The 16,456-nt window shown below is 44.8% G+C and overlaps 7 protein-coding genes across 7 annotated transcripts; 4 read left to right on the top strand and 3 right to left on the bottom strand.

The window, feature by feature from the left end:
• Nucleotides 1-40: 40 nt before the first annotated feature.
• Nucleotides 41-2,022, top strand: PICMEDRAFT_76048 (hypothetical protein). Its single transcript, XM_019164944.1, has one exon. The coding sequence runs from the start codon at nt 138-140 to the stop codon at nt 1,971-1,973; it is 1,836 nt and encodes a 611-aa protein (XP_019020599.1). The 5' UTR covers nt 41-137; the 3' UTR covers nt 1,974-2,022.
• A 241-nt stretch (nt 2,023-2,263) lies between these two features.
• On the top strand, nt 2,264-3,040 carry PICMEDRAFT_57511 (hypothetical protein; the record flags this gene model as incomplete). The annotated part of the gene is made up of 1 exon (XM_019163243.1): nt 2,264-3,040. One exon carries the CDS (start codon nt 2,264-2,266, stop codon nt 3,038-3,040), a length of 777 nt encoding a protein of 258 aa, XP_019020598.1.
• Nucleotides 3,041-3,128: 88 nt separating this feature from the next.
• On the bottom strand, nt 3,129-3,776 carry PICMEDRAFT_9949 (hypothetical protein; the record flags this gene model as incomplete). The annotated part of the gene is made up of 1 exon (XM_019165152.1): nt 3,129-3,776. The coding sequence occupies one exon, from the start codon at nt 3,774-3,776 to the stop codon at nt 3,129-3,131; it is 648 nt and encodes a 215-aa protein (XP_019020597.1).
• A 414-nt stretch (nt 3,777-4,190) lies between these two features.
• PICMEDRAFT_57509 (hypothetical protein) lies at nt 4,191-7,832 on the bottom strand (the record flags this gene model as incomplete). Its single annotated transcript, XM_019163242.1, has 4 exons — nt 4,191-5,681; nt 5,715-5,851; nt 6,074-7,262; nt 7,473-7,832. The coding sequence occupies 4 exons, from the start codon at nt 7,830-7,832 to the stop codon at nt 4,191-4,193; spliced, it is 3,177 nt and encodes a 1,058-aa protein (XP_019020596.1).
• A 1,989-nt stretch (nt 7,833-9,821) lies between these two features.
• On the top strand, nt 9,822-11,843 carry PICMEDRAFT_71027 (hypothetical protein; the record flags this gene model as incomplete). Its single annotated transcript, XM_019163806.1, has 1 exon — nt 9,822-11,843. The coding sequence occupies one exon, from the start codon at nt 9,822-9,824 to the stop codon at nt 11,841-11,843; it is 2,022 nt and encodes a 673-aa protein (XP_019020595.1).
• Nucleotides 11,844-12,416: 573 nt separating this feature from the next.
• PICMEDRAFT_71026 (hypothetical protein) lies at nt 12,417-13,238 on the top strand (the record flags this gene model as incomplete). The annotated part of the gene is made up of 1 exon (XM_019163805.1): nt 12,417-13,238. The coding sequence occupies one exon, from the start codon at nt 12,417-12,419 to the stop codon at nt 13,236-13,238; it is 822 nt and encodes a 273-aa protein (XP_019020594.1).
• A 121-nt stretch (nt 13,239-13,359) lies between these two features.
• Nucleotides 13,360-14,937, bottom strand: PICMEDRAFT_29616 (hypothetical protein; the record flags this gene model as incomplete). The annotated part of the gene is made up of 1 exon (XM_019162600.1): nt 13,360-14,937. The coding sequence occupies one exon, from the start codon at nt 14,935-14,937 to the stop codon at nt 13,360-13,362; it is 1,578 nt and encodes a 525-aa protein (XP_019020593.1).
• Nucleotides 14,938-16,456: the final 1,519 nt, after the last annotated feature.

Raw genomic sequence — 16,456 nt, 5'->3', positions numbered from 1 at the left:
GCAACTAACGGAGCATGCATCCTTGAAGCCGGGAACAATGGCCAGAGATAAAGGAAACGTCAATTGGTGATTGAGATTAGAGAAGCACAGCAGACAGCTCTAGAGTTTTCCTAGGATAAAAGCGAGCAACCAATTTTATGAGTGAGCCAAGACAGGGTATGGCCTCGAACGGAGGCGTGGGTGGAGCCCCCCTCGTTCCATTATCAATCACCCCATCGGTCGGTGAAAGTGGTGAACCAGGTTCTGGCAGAGATCGCACAAGAGAGATGCAGGAACAGCTGAAGAGCACGACCTCATCGGTTCCGCCGATTCCACCGAGGGTGTCAACACGTAACGTGAGTGCGCAATTGAGAAACTCCCGTACGGCTTCGTTGATAATACCTGTGATGGCATCGTCGCCGAGCGATGACGGGAACGAAGACGATGAGAAGGACGATATCGTCGACTTGAGAGTCAGGGTTGGGGACGGTCGAAAAGAAGAGGCGGTGCCCGACTCCCCGGCCTTGCCAATGCGTCCGCCACGCACACCAACGAGACCGTCGAACGAGTTCCAGCCAGAGACGTTGGACATGTACGGAATGGATCGGATCAAGGGCTCGGAATTCTCTCCAATCACAGAGAGACGCTCCAGAAAGAGCTTTGCATCGTCGGAGCATGGAAACTCTACAAGCGGTGATGCTGAGGAGCCATTTTTGGTCCTCAAGGAGCGATACCTCATCCAGAGCCGTAAATATCAGGTGGACTACGTCGTGAACATGCTCACCAAATCGAATCTGACCGTGTCCAGCAGCGTCTATTTTAAAAAGCTGCACAGCTCGAACGACTACATTGAAGTGCTGAGCGAGATCCGCACGGGCAGTTTTGATACGGGGAACCTTCCAATCTTGTACTCCTTACTTCTTAACTCGTTGAAGCTGAAGGAAAACTCGTTTCAGGTTAGGCATGACACGTTCGACAATGAAACTGAGGCCAAGTTTGACGCTACGATTGATGGCTTGTCTCCTCTTTTGCGCTCCACGCCACAGCAGAAACAGCAATTCAAGAATGATCTGATGAAGGTGTACTCACTGCTAACGGTTACCAACAAGATGCCTTCCGAGGAGCCCGAAGAAAATAAGGTGCAGCAGACCATTGAACCAAACGCTTTTGTGGCAGCATTTGTTTACAGGTGTGCGTCCCATAACATCTTAGCTCAAGCGGTGATAGTAGCATTGCTGATTGACGAGTTCATTGTGAAACCAAACGAGAGGTCACGCGAGTTCCACTTTCTACTTTTACGTTCCATCGAGGCGGTCGACCAGGAGAAACTCCTTGCAGAGTCGGAGAAAACCAACCCGGTGGCGTATGTCATGAAACTTATAAGTTCGAGCAAGTTCTGGTGTAATTTGGTGTTACTTTTGTTCAAAAATGACATTTCCACGGCCAACCACCCCTTAGGACTAACAAACGTCTTACACAGATTTGTCATCTACGGTGTGAACTCACTCGTGGAAGTGATTGTGAATCTCAGATATGAGCTGGGGATCTTCCAGCCTGCAGATGACTCAGACGCCGCTGATGCTAAGAAGGACAACTGCGATTTGCTGCGCTTCCACAGAGAGTTCCTGATACTCAACGACTCTGCTGCCTCTCAGCTGGTGAGCTACTCACTCGAACATCTTTCTACTAAAAACCAGGAGCTCCAAGCGACCTTGGTAGAAAGACAGAAGGCGTACAACGAACTGCTGCACAACTACAAGCAGCTTAACGAAGAAAAAATATCTGTTGGCGGACAGACAGAGAAGGCCCGTGGCGAGAATGCAACTTTAAGTGCAGAGAAACGTTCCCTCAACGCCCAGGTGGAACAGGCATTGGGCCAGTTCGACGTGATTAGGCAGACTATGGAGAAAAACAAACGTGTCCAGGAACTCAATGACAGCATGTCCAAAGAAATTGACCGCCTTACGAAGGAAAACCAAAGGCTGCGTAAGTAGCTCTGGCACCTTTATATACGTTGTCTAGTAATGTAATAACCATTTCATGATCTTCATCTCCGCCCACCAAAGGCCGCGGAACGCGAGCGAAACGCCACGTTTACTGTCTCCATGTTTTTTCTGATGGTGACACTTTGAAGGCTAATGACCAGATTGTCTTGCTATCGGCTTATGAATGCTAAGTATGATCTGATGGTAACAGATACTTGCGAAGCAATTCAATCAGAACTATGAAGTGTGGCTTGAGTAACTTTGTGTGCTTTTTTGCGGCGCTGATAAGCATATTCTCGATGCCATGTCAGGCCCTCAAAATTGGCAAAGGTTTGGTAAGAATAGATGACCAGAACTTCCATTTGCTCGACGAAAACATTCCTCTAAACATAACCGACACAAAGCTCTCGATTGGCTTCACATTTTCTGATGAAACCGCAGGTGCAGACACTTTTCTCACTCCACAGCAAGCTGTGATTACACTCTCGACTGATAACGTCGAATCTGAAATGTACCTCTATCCTAGCTTGGTTGAGGGAAAAGTTTACGAGGTTAATGTCCCAATTGCCAGAATCTCCAAGCTTCTGTTGTCCCAGGAGAAGATCCATATCACAGTTATAAGCGGGGACCCAATTGACTCTTCGTTGAACGCGATCTTAAAAGCAGGTACTTTGAACCCATCGTCCAAATTGAGAGCTGAAAAATCTGTCGATTTCCCGCCAAGATTTGGCGTGAAGGATGAAATACACCATATTTTCAGACAAGACCCTAAGAACTTACCAGGTTTCATCTCTACCAACTTTGTGTTCTTGTTACTGTTGTCTCTATTTGTTTTGTTCCTTTCATGGAACTACTTCGAGGCTGCAAACATCGATAACAGTAGTAAGTTCAACCCTGTGGTTTACATCTTCTTGGGCTCGGTGTTGGCCTTCGAATATTACTTCTTCGACTACTACTGTGGTACTTCGATCTTCAAATCGCTCAAAAGATTCACCATAACAGGAATCTTTGCTCTTTACTTCGGCACCAAAGCGCTCAAGGACATGTACAGACTAAGATCGCAAAATCTTCGTTAATGTGTGGTGTATATAATCGTATATGTAAGTTTGACAATCAATGTCTCGATATATTTTAGAGTAGAGTGGATGAAAAAATACAATCTCCTTACTCCACCGAACACTCACTGAACGTATTTGCTAGCCATCTATAATATTCTCCTTTGAATCCCATCAAATTGTGCAAATACATCCCAATAATAATCTTCCCGCCAATCAAACCCATTGGCAATACACTATATGTTCGACTATCCACAGAATCGCTTAGATTGTCCCCGGTCACCCACACATGACCATCCGGCACAATGATGAACTGGTCATATGGACTTCGATTATATCCTAATTTACTCATCTTTATCTCCTTGAATCTTGACTTAAACTCAGGGCTGGTACGCTCATCATTGTCACTTTCAAGTTCCAGCTGATCAGAGTATCCTTCTCTTAGGGAATCAACGCTTCCCCGACTCGGATCTATAAGGACAACATCACCGGGCATACCGGTAACTCTCTTGCAAACCCAGCTATCAGGTTGAGTCGGTTTGCGAGCCACTATAATATCACCCATTTCTATGCCATTCCCATTTCTGAATCGTTTGTCCACAACACAAAAGTCACCACGTGTTTGGACGGTAGGTAGCATACTAGCACCTTCGGTTTGTGAGATTTCAAAACATGTCGCCGTGAATAAATGAAGTCCTGCTATCGTTCGCACAGATAGTGATGCTATTCTCTTAACATCTCGTATTACAGTTTTCATCACAAGAAGTATATGCTAATGCTTGCATTAGTTCCCAGCAAATTCGATTCTTTTCATTTATGGTTTCATTGATCAACAGAAGCTATTCAACCATTCATTGAATGCGGAGATTTGTGACTAGCCTCTAGCGGCCGCGCTTGAAGAAAGTTTTTTTCTCATGACAAAATAGATCATTTATTATACATATATTTTGTAGATCAAAAATATAGAACTCGTTAAATTATGCTAAAATGGAAAAAAAAGTATAACATCAAAATGAAAAGGGGAATAAAAATTAAATAAAATAAGTATAAGAAAAGGTAAAGAAGAAAAAAGGGGATTTAATAAATTAGAGGACTTTTCTCTCCTTTGTAACAGACAAGCATTGTGCAAAAGAAATAGTCATAAAAAAATTGACTGAAGAGAACCACGTATTCATAAGTTCAATCTATTCAAAATCTCACTGGCCAAGGATTTGTATAACCAAGTGTTACCACTAACTTTCTTGAATTGAATACCATATAAACCAACCAATGGAACTTTAACAATATGAATTTCAAATTTGAGTGGTGTTTTGGAACTCTTCTCTTTGGCTTTGAGATCGATGTCGTTACCATAACCAGCGTTCATGCTTGGAGATCTACTACCAATATTTTGCTGCTCTACTCTACTGGAAACCAACATATCACTTGCACCATTGGTATCGTCTAAAGTCAAAGATTCAGAACTTTGATCTATACTTCTAGCAGTCATGTTTGCAGCTGCTGGTGTAGTAGGAATATTGTATTCAGTAGCTGGTAACACGTTAGTGGTAGAAACTGTGAGCTTCTCACCTTTCTTTGATCCAAGTAGACCGTTACCTAAGGAAAATTTCCTTCTATGAGCATTCTTTGGCGTTGCCAAGACTGAAGTGTAGTTTGTACCCTTCTCAGACATATCAGGTGTATTGTTAATGTCATTAACCTTAGACCTAGATGTCTGTGATGATGTCTCGCTCAATGTTGGGGTCTTCAATCCATCGACTGTGTCTATGTAATTCTCATCAATATTATCATCAATGTTACTACTCCTTTGGCCAGATCTGGTAGGTGACTTCAGAGGGCTACTCAATGTACTAGAAATCCTCTTCTTTGGAGTATCAACAATTGATGGATAATGAACACAAATAAATCCACCTTTAACTTCGACAAAATGAACCCCTAATTGAGGTAATACAGTAATTATATCATATCTTATGATCGGTAAAGGTTTAGTTGAAGTAGTTTGGACAGAAAAGAAACCTTTGAGAAACAATGTCTTCGGGAATTCAATGGACGGCATACTATTTGCTGGAGCTTTTTCATACTCTTCAATGATTTGCTTCTCCGTTAACTTCTTCTTTGGTTTCACAGATTCATCGGAAAATGTTATACTATCCATTTCATCATCGAAGAATCCATCGTAATCAGTGCCATTTTGACTGAATTGAGGCAAAGGAGGAGCATTTTGATCAACCGTGTAAGTACTTGATTTGTTAATATTGAGAGAATGTTTTCTGGTATGACCAACAGAGTTAGCCCTAGCAGAAGGATGATATTTCCGCATTGAGTTGACAGGTTCTTGGCGAACTGGTTGTGCGTTATCACCATTGAAAATGGTAGCAGTATATGCAGATGTTGCACGTTGGTGCTGTGCCGTTCTCCTTCTTGAAGTATTTGACAATGGTGGCACCTGTGATTGCTGTTTTTCTTTAGATGTAACTTTAACACTTCCAATTCTTCTGACATCATCTTTAGATCTTTCTTTCTGAAGTTCTTCTGGTTTTTGCTTCTTGGTGCTCAACTTTCTCAAGATCGAATTAACATTATTATCTTCCAAAGGAGATTGCTGCTGTTGAGGTGGAGGTGTGAATTGTTGTTGTACAATACTTATTGGCTCTAATGAAGGCTTACCAGAATTGTTAAACGAATGTGGAGATACCTCCGTATGAGGAGATGTATGAGCTGCTTGAGGAAATGGTAAGGTGTAAGCGGCATTTGGTGCCTGCGTCGAGATCGATGGTTGCTGCTGTTGCTGTTGTGAATGCTGTGGAGGCTGATGATGAGTTACCGATGGTTCTTGCTCCGAATGCGATTGTGATTGAGAATGTGATTGTTGCATGCTGTTGTAACGCCTATTTTGATATTCTTGAGGAATTGGTTGAGTGACAATTCTATTATGAGGTTCATGTGGCATATTTGGATGATCTGAAGTTGCATTGAAAACCGGATTTTGTTGGAGTTGAGGGGTTGTGTATTGTTGATTATTCATACCCAAGAGACCAAGCTGCTGTTGGCTACTATTAGGATTGTTGCTTTTGAACTTCTTTCTATCAAGCATTTCGTGGACTAAATGATATATAGATATCAAAGGATGGAAACCCTTTGTCGGGTCCATTAAGGTTGGATCAAATTTATCGGAAGAATTTTTCAAGACCCAATTGGTAACACATTTTGTATAGTAGCTGGAAGACAAAATTTCGGTCAAGTCCATTGTGACCTGTTCTTCACTTATACCAAGATTCAAGTTGACGATTTCTTGAATTATTTCTTGATTCAGTGGTAACTGAATTGGAGCTCTAAATGGAATATAATTTGACGCAATACCATTGTAACCTTTGACCATCCATTTATGAGAGATTACTTCATGAATGCTTGCTCTTCTTGATACATCAACAACCAACATTTTCTTCAATAGATCCACACATTCAATTGACAAATGATCAGGATAATCGATGTGTCCCTTTTTAATTTTTTCATGCAAGTTACTGACACTCTTGTCATCGAAGGGCACTCTACCGCAAACCAACACAAATAAGACAACACCAAAAGACCAGATATCTACTTCTGGACCTCTATATGGATGGGCAGACAATAACTCAGGAGCAGCGAAATACAAAGAACCACAATACGTTTTCAACAAATGATCATGAGAATACATGTTCGACAATCCAAAGTCAATAATTTTTATTTCACCTGCATTATTGATCATTATGTTTTCGATTTTCAAATCTCTATGAACTATATTGTTAGAATGACAATAATCTAAGGCAGATGCAATACCTCGACAGAATTTTCTAGCTTGTGATTCTTTCAATGAGCCATGGGCCACTATATAATCTAGCATTTGACCACCAGAGACATATTCAAACAACATGTAATAATGGTTTGACATGGCGTACATCTCATAAAGTCTACAGATGAAAGGGTGGTAAAGAATTTTACCTAATGCTGCTTCTCTAATGGTTCTTTTGTCCCTTGCAACTTCCTTCTCGTATTCTTTTTTTCTTTGAGCCAACTCATGTGGATCACTTGTTGGAGGGTCATTCAAATGCTGTCTTTGCCAGACTTTAGCTGCTCTTGTGACAACCTTAATTGCACATATTTCATGTGTGATTCTGTGTCTAGCCAATTTCACTTTACCCATTGAACCGGCACCTATAGTTTTAGTGAATTCCCAATCGCCAATAGCTTTCCTGTGAAATTGTTGCTGTTGTTGTTGGGTTGTTGGATCATTGGATTGCTGCTGTGCTTGTTGCTGCTGTATTTGCTGTTGCTGGGGTGGTGCTTGCTGTTGAAGAGGAGGATGGGGGGAGATACTTGCAGTCCGTGTTATTCGATGAGGAGTTGATTGTTGCTGGGGCTTCTGCATCGAGTTTGTGTTCGAATGATTCGACTGATTCGAAGTTCTACTGGAGACTCTCTGCGGAGAGGAGGTAGGGTTGAAATCGACACCCGGTAGCAAGCCGCCAGGCCCAGCTCTGACGCCTTGGGGTTCGCTGCTCATTGAGTTTTGGGTGTGGGTTGACGATTGTCGTTGATGCATGGCGGAGGACAGTCGTTTGGAGGGTGTTCTTGGAGCCACAGGTATATAGTCCGGGTTGATGGTGTACTCATCGGACAAGTTTGATGGGTTCGACGTGTTTCTCAACATTCTGGGAGTTGCTGGCGCAGCGTTGGAGGTCTGGTGTCGGATTTTCGGGATATTCAACTGCGACGTCTGGGAGTACGAGTCGTGGTGGTGATCACTGGGGTTGTGACTGTTGTTGTTGAAGGACATGTTGGCGGACGGGGCACACTCCAGTGGTGGTATGATGCAAAACTTGTTTGTTTGTTGTTTGTTTATCTAGTTTGATGTAGGGGGCCGACGGCGACACACAAGACGCCCGGGCTTCTAGGTGGATGCTTGGACACACGGATTGAAAGACGCAGACACAGTGGGACGTAGTGTTCAGCTCGGGAGGTGTCTCTGTGGGGATGGGGGTAAAAAAATGTCTCAACACTCGATCCCCAGATGGGTGGGTGGCCGGAGTGGGTGGGTTGACGGTGTGTGCGAGAATCACAAGTGGGCGTGAACTGCCAATTGGGACGTACACACTTTCGTTTGCTACTGCACTAGAACCGAGACCTATATCTAAGTCTATATGTACGTGAAAACGGGTGGTTGGGGGGACGGAGCTACAGGGACCGCCATGTGGCATGTGCCGTGGGTGAGCACACTGCTGATGATGATGAACCTCCTTCGTCTAAGTGGGCAATTTTTTTTCCTCCCTCCATAGTTTTTTCTCCTCTCCCTCTTCCTTCCTCTTCCCCCCATGCTCGGCCTATCGATACCACTGGGACCGGGGCGATTACATAATCCTGACCAGCGATCGGCGCAGTCCCGTGGTTGACAGGTAAGCGAGGCGTCGGAAGAAATCTGTCAGACCTGGTCTCGGGGTCGATCGTCGCAACCAATCACGTGCTGCGCCGATCGACCCACCTCCTACACCGCAACCGAGTCGATCGGCTCAAAACGGCCCGCCGGATGGGGGCTCTCTGCGGAAGCTGTAGTGCGCAGCTGGACGCACTCTGTTTTTTTGTTGAGCACCAGCGGACCGCGGGGGAACCCATACTTGCCGCATTCGGCCCAGCGCTGCAGGGGCGGCGAAATGGGCCAAAGGAATGTCTGGGTGAGAGGATGCGGGTCGTGTTCGGGTGGGAGCCCTCCTTCGCTCGCTGTGCACGTCAGCGGCGCCGGATGCTCAGCCCTTTCTGGTAACAGAATGCTCAGCGCATGGACCAAGGGAAAGAAGGCAAAAGCCCCGTCGGCGTGCCCCACGGCCTACGGGTGGCAACGGAGCCTGCTCCGTCCTTTCCCGTGTGCCTCCGCTCCGTATCGCCACGACACTGCCACTCCGGGACCCGGGCACGGCAGCCAGTTCCCTCCCTCTGGCTGCCGGCTCCCCCGCTGCTGGCCGAGTCCGATCCACGGAGAAGACAGGGGGTCCGGCCGCCGCCGCTTCCCTCCCGTTGTCCCGAAGCGGAAAGTGCACCCCGCTGCGCCACCGACCCTCTCCACAGGCGGCCACCCTCCCAGTCGCCCCGTGTGGCGCAGGCGCGCTCACCCTTATCGTCTCGGCGTAAACCAGCCAGCTCGTAACCCATCAACTTTCTCCCCGGTGGAGCGCCCGTCGCCCATTTTCTCGTTTCCTTCAGAGCGAGAGGTGTCAGAGAAAAAGCCAGAGTGGGAAAACGTCTTTCTGTGGAGCTGCAACAACGCGCCAGGATGCGATTACACAATCAGGTCGCCGGTTCCGTGTGTGGTATAATTGTCACTTGCATCTTCTCCAGCTTCTTGACCACGCTTCCGTGCTCGTTACTCCTGTCGTTTGTGTGTTTCTTTGTCTTTTTGCTTCCTTGTTTGTTTCTCTCTCTTTCTTTCCCCTCTGTTCTGCCCCCGCCTGGTTCCCGTTGTTGTTGCCCTTCCTTCTCTTTTTCTTTGCACTTCCAGGAAAAAGGAAACGAGATCAGACAAACCTTTCCGTTGCGACTTTTTGTATCCAGTAGCATACAGGCTAACAAGCAGCTAGACTCTTTTGTCCCCAACAACCCATTTCTTTCAATTCTCAGACCAGATCATCCCGTGTCCCGTCTCTTCTTTTACTACACCGATTTTTCAGTGACTGAAAAAAGATCGAAGCCCTATTACTCATATTATTCAAAAGAATAGCTCATTCCGATTGTACCGCCTATTGTCGAGTTTCAAGCGCCTCTTTAGTCTATCACCATGACCACCACCCATTCTGTTGTTCACGAAGCCAACGGAGTTGTTGCAAGACCAACCCCACAGCCTTTCTTTGAGAAGCAACCAGCTAAGTCTCTGTCCTCCAAGACCGAGTACGAAGCCATGTACAAGCAGTCCATTGAAGATCCAGAGGGCTTCTTTGGGCCAATGGCAAAAAAATTCTTATCTTGGGATAGAGACTTCACCAAAGTCAAGTCTGGTACTTTAGAAAACGGTGACGCCGCCTGGTTCCTTGGCGGTGAGCTCAATGCTTGTTACAACTGTGTCGACAGACACGCCTTCGCCACCCCAGACAAAACCGCCATTATCTTCGAAGCTGACGACGAAAGCGAAAGCAAAGAGATCTCTTTCAGCGAGCTGTTGAAAGAAGTCTCCCAAGTCGCAGGTGTTCTGCAATCCTGGGGTATTCAAAAGGGTGACACCGTTGCCATTTACTTGCCAATGACCCCAGAAGCGATCATCGCCATGCTTGCTTGTGCCAGGTTGGGTGCCGTTCACTCCGTCATCTTTGCTGGTTTCTCTGCAGGCTCCATCAAGGAGAGAGTCACCGACGCCAACTCAAAGGTCTTGATCACCACCGATGAAGGTAAGAGAGGTGGCAAGACAATCAACAACAAGAAGATTGTCGACGAAGCATTGAAGGACTGTCCTTCAATTGAAAAAGTCTTAGTTTACAAGAGAACCGGTAACTCTGCCATTTCCATGCAAGCAGGTAGAGACTTTTACTGGCAAGATGTGGCTGCAGAATTTAGAGGCTACCTTCCACCTGTTTCCGTCAACTCTGAAGACCCTCTCTTCATGTTATACACTTCCGGCTCCACTGGCGCTCCAAAGGGTGTTGTCCACTCCACTGGTGGTTACCTTTTGGGTGCAGCAATGACCACTAGATATGTCTTTGACTTACAACCTGAGGATGTCTTGTTCACTGCAGGTGATGTTGGATGGATTACCGGTCACTCCTACGCTCTTTACGGTCCTTTGGCCTTGGGTGTCTCCACAATCATTTTTGAAGGTACCCCAGCTTATCCAAACTTTGGTAGATTCTGGAGAATCATCGAGAGAAACAAGGCAACCCATTTCTATGTTGCACCAACTGCCTTGAGAATGTTGAAGAAATCTGGTGAAGATGAAATTGCCAAGTACGACCTATCTTCTTTGAGAACATTAGGTTCTGTTGGTGAACCAATTGCATCTGAAATCTGGCAATGGTACGATGAAAAGATTGGACACGGTTGTTGCCATATTTCAGACACATACTGGCAAACAGAGTCGGGTTCACACTTGATTGCTCCATTAGCTGGTGCAGTTCCAACTAAACCAGGTGCCGCCACTTTGCCATTCTTTGGCATTGATGCCGTCATCATCGACCCAACTACTGGTAAGGTTTTGGAAGGCAACGATGTCGAAGGTGTCTTGGCCGTAAAATCTACATGGCCTTCCATGGCAAGAACGGTTTACAAGAACCACAAGAGATTCATGGAAACCTACTTGAAGCCATACCCAGGCTACTACTTCACAGGTGATGGTGCAGGTAGAGACCACGATGGCTACTACTGGATCAGAGGAAGAGTTGATGACGTTGTTAACGTCTCTGGTCACAGATTATCTACTGCTGAAATTGAAGCCGTACTATTGGAAGATTCCGCCAGAGTCAGTGAAGCTGCAGTCGTTGGTATCAACGACGACATCACTGGCCAAGCTGTCATTGCATTTGTTCAATTAAAGGATAACACAGTTGTCAATGACGATGCAACCTTACTCAAATTAAGACAAGACTTGAGATTGAGTATCAGAGCAACTATTGGTCCATTCGCAGCACCAAAAACCATCATCATTGTTGACGACTTGCCAAAGACCAGATCTGGGAAGATTGTTAGAAGAGTCTTGAGAAAGATTGTCAGTGGTGAAGCCAAAGCGCTTGGTGACCAGAGTACATTGGCAGATCCAGAATGCATTCCCCAAATCGTCGAAGCTGTTGAAAAGCAATTTGGTGTCAAGAATTAGATAAATTAGTTGGAGAAAAATATAATTAAAGAAAAAAAGTTAAGTTTTCAATTCTGTAATAGATGATATTTGCCCGATAATTTTTTTAAAAGCTTTTTTAATTAGTTATATTCCACTCCTTCCCTTTTATTACTCCTTTCTAGTTCCTTACTAATTACATCTGGTTTCTTCTTTTGCTTATATAGTCGGTGGTTGCTTCCTTTTTCAGTGATTTTATTATTTCTTTTTTAATTTTTTCAGATACTTTACTTTCCCACTTATTCGTATCCATAATCATTTTCATATCCATATTCCTACCTTTATTTATACTCCTACATATATTTGTATTCAACATATACAATCAATTTAATTTTTCCTGCTATTCATTCATACATGTTGTCAAAAAAAAATAATAAAATTGTTATTGTGTGTCTTGTCCTGTCTCGCGCGTGAGGGAGGGCAAATTGGGAGACTTCGAGAAGTTGATTCCTCAACAGCTTGATTTCATGTCACTAATACTCTTCTATCCGTTAATTACTGGATGGCGAAAGTGGAACACGTAAGATATCATAAACGATTACCGCTCATCACAAAATGTCTTTAGAACAGCTCACTGCAAAACTTACCGAGAATTTCGGCAAGGAAGACTATGAATCCTGTCTCAAGTTGCTCACTCCGATAAAGATACAACTCATTGAACACAACCTTTTTGTCCCCAGTGTACAGAGTAGCGTCAATCCTAATGATTTGTTAATTACAAGATCGATTTTAGAAATAGGAGCCTTAGTGTCCATTAATTTGGTACAGATGCAGGAGTTTTCTAACTACATTGTGCAATTGAAACCATTCTACGACCTCGAACATATCAAGACTGAAAGTAATCAAAAGAATAAGCTATTGAGTTTGTACTTGCTACTTCTTTTGACCCAAGGTGACTTGGCCATGTTCCACATTGAGTTAGAAAATTTCCAGAATCACAAGATGAGCGTCGATGAATTAGAGAAAGATGAATTTTTGTCCATCCCGATCAAGTTTGAGAAATGGATCATCGACGGAGACTTCAATAAAGTATACGAAACGTTGTCTTCAAAACACAAATTTCCATGTAAAGAGTTCAATCTTTTTGAAGACCAATTGTTGAACTCGATTAGATTAAATATAGCCAACGACTTGGAGAAAGTGTATAAGCAACTTCCTATTGAGAACTTAAAACTACTCTTGTTTTTGAAAGAAATAACAGAGACGCAGGAATTTATTGACAACTTTGATTGGAAGTTGTCAAACGGCATTGTCGATTTCCGTAAGAAGGAACAGACCATAGGAGAGCAGGCCAACATCATCGATGAGATCAACGATGAAAAGGCCATCATCAAAAACTCTTTTGTGTATGCGACAGAAATGGAAAGTATTATTTAGCTTTTGGTTCAAAGTATGCTGTCATCTGGAAATTAATAAATAGAAGGATTATATAAAGTCAGCTATTCGTAAATGTTGAATCGTATTTAGTCTATCAAAATAAATTCCAACAAAACGTTTACTAATCATAATTGAACCTCAAACCCGTAGAGCGTAAAAACTCTAATCTGGACTCAATGGCTCTACACAATTTTTCCATTGATACATTTGAGTCTTCCAGATACCTCATCTGAAATGGCTCATCAACAGAGCAGAAATACTTGTTGATTAACTGCCATTGCTTCAATTCAAAATCAAATCCAATATCCGGCTGATCACTGTACATTCTCCACTGGTTACCGTCCGGATCAACTAACTTGTTTTCACCAAACAAGGAGATGGGATCAAGCTTAGGATAATTGCTATGGAAGAACATTGGTCTAGCCTCTGCGTCATTCAAGTAGTTGAAGAAGTCCATTTTGCCATAATGAAAATTGTCGCCCTCTTCATTTATTCTTCTAAGAATCTCATTTTTGTAGTGATCTTCATTGAGTTTATCTATAATCGGATCGTATTGAATCATTCCGACACCTTCGTAATCATCATTGCTCCAATGGCCAACAACACCAACAGGTTTGTTCATCTGATAGACAGGAAGATTATAGAACACACTCGCAGCAATGAAAGTTTCTTTGTCTCCCTCACCGTTACCACCTTGTGAAAACAATGGATAGAAGTGTCTAGGCCCGTAAACATTATAATAGAAACTCAACAACAAAGCCTTAAAATGTGTCTTCTTGTCAACAATGATTTGACCCGATTCCGTTGACAAATCCGGTATTGCACCTTCTCTATCGTGTAGCGGTACTTCTGTATCCGGATCCTCAGCACCGGTCGTGTAAACCTCTGGAGGAGTCACTTTATCCATTAAATTTCGCACTCTTCTCTCGGTTATGTTGAAACCTGCCAAATCGTAAAACATTGGATGAGTGACTCTTCTCCAGAAATCTGGCCATAGAATCATCCCGTGGGAAGTAAAAGGCTCTGAATGGAACAAAACGTCTGGATTCAAAACAGATATGTTGTCTGAATCTAAAAATAGCACCTTTTCAAAAGTTGATGCTAATAGTGACAATGATTTGTATTGGTAACCTGTCAATTTGAAACCAGTGCTGTCCTTCTTCTTTGTTTTCTCAGAAGACATGATGTCAGGGAAAATTTCGTACAATAGAAGACATTTTGCATTCAACCTTGGTAATATTATTTCACACATTTGCGGCTCGTATTCTTCTGGTTGTGGGATCATGACCTCTATTGGCAATTTGGAACCCGCTGATCTCAAGTTTTCAATACTCAACAAAGAGAGCCACGAGAACTTCCCACCGCCAATGAAAACAATGCCTTCGCCCGAGTATGTGTTTGGAGCATAGTGATCAGGTATGTGGGAAACAAAATATTCGTGCGAACGTTTGAGAACCTCGAACATATCTGTTGGTAAATAGAGACAGTCATTTAGGAAGTCTTTCGAAAGAATGGGGAATTTTTCACTTGTGTCGTGAATGGCTATGTTCACAACTCCATTTCTGCCATACGTGCGGGGAAATATTTTAGTGGAAAGCCTGAACTTGCCTCTCCTGCTCCCGATGTCCTTTTCGTTCTGGAGCTGGTAGCCCAATTTCGGAGCACTTTCTGTTATTATCGGAAGCAGTTCTGTGAACATCTTTTTGATAAGATCCAGTCTAGATTCGGGTATAATGGAAGGATCATTATCTTTTCTGATGTCAATGTTGTTGATGTTGAGAGGGTCCATTCGCTTCGCTGTGCCTTCTTCATAGTCCCTATGCTTGATGTCGTGGTCTTCCTCGTATTCGTGGTGCAGCTGCGCCTGCTTCACGTGTCGCTGCTGCTGGGAGTCCATGTCACGGAGAGCCTTCGGGCGGATGGCGCCAGAGTCCTCGTTGACGTTGGAGTCGGCAGCAGCGGCCTTCTTCATCTTCTGTAGCTTCCTCTTGTTGCGCTCGTTGGCGAGGTTGACTCTGTTTTCATAGTTGCGGCCCTTGTGGTTCTTCTTAATGTACATCATGCTGTCTTTGATGATGTCGTTCATCACCTTCAGCTGCAACTCCTCTGCAGAGGAGATCTCGTCCTTGTAATCCTGCATCATTTTTTCGTAGAAGGTGATGGACGATAGATCCTCATCGTCGCCATCATCGTAGGCCACTGGGGCAGCCGTGTCTGGGTGGGTGATCGATTTCGTAAGAAACGTCACGCCGAACACCAGGCAGGCCAGCAGGATGAGTGCCACAACAAGAAACTGGCCTTTTTTGAACCGGTAGAAGCGGTGGAGCCTGGCTCGCAGGTGGATGATTTTCAACGACGGGTCAGACATCGTGTGTGTGTGGACGGGCGGTCGGGTCTTGTGTCTCGGTACGGGGTAGATCGGCTCCAGGCCCTGGATCTCTCGTGTTTATTCTCCACGGTTCCTCGCAACAACAATGGCGGTGGCGGTAGCGGCAATGGATCCCGAGAAGGATACGCACACAGAGTTTCGGACAGCGCTAGCACACAAACAGACAGCACGCAAGCTCAGGCACACTTCTCCCACCTAGACCGTTCGGACAAACAGCACGAATTGAACAGACCCACGTCTGACAGCAGATGCTCTCCTGCAGATGCGTTTCTCTCCCTCTTCCAGCCCAAAACGTTAACCGATCATCCACGGCCACGAGCCAGCCACCCCGCCAACCGTCCTTGCCTCTCCCGCTGCCTCGCCTGAGGCTCACCGAAAACCGAGAAGGCTCTTCCTCCCTCGCTTCTGTTGGCGATAGAAGGCCGCAGCGCTCTTCGCCCGCCTTCCCCGGTGCACGGGCGCCTTTTCCCGGGGCCTCTTTTTTCGCGTTGTTGACCTTTTTGGTCTTTCTGACTTTCCAGGGCAGCGCCGAAGTTTTTCCGGTAGATTACCGCTTTGGGTTCCCGACAATAGAGGGGGCTGGAAAGAAGCGAGCCCGGGTGGCGCAGCTACGCCCGTGCACCAGTTGGATGAGATGATTCTCGGCTTGCACTGACGCCGGCTATTGTGCAACTAGGCCGTTTTGAGCGGTTTTTCGGTGCTCCTTGCGCCTTTTTGCGCTCTTTTGGGCCGATCGGCGCATTTTTAGGGGCGCTCGGATGTCATCTTTTTGTGGTTCCTAGTCGCTGCAAGTTGCCTGCTTGTCTCTCCGTACCCAACCTGTCTCGCT

This window comes from Pichia membranifaciens (assembly GCF_001661235.1).
Source record: "Pichia membranifaciens NRRL Y-2026 unplaced genomic scaffold PICMEscaffold_1, whole genome shotgun sequence".
NCBI classification, from domain to species: domain Eukaryota; kingdom Fungi; phylum Ascomycota; class Pichiomycetes; order Pichiales; family Pichiaceae; genus Pichia; species Pichia membranifaciens.
This window is presented reverse-complemented; position numbering and strand designations above follow the sequence as displayed.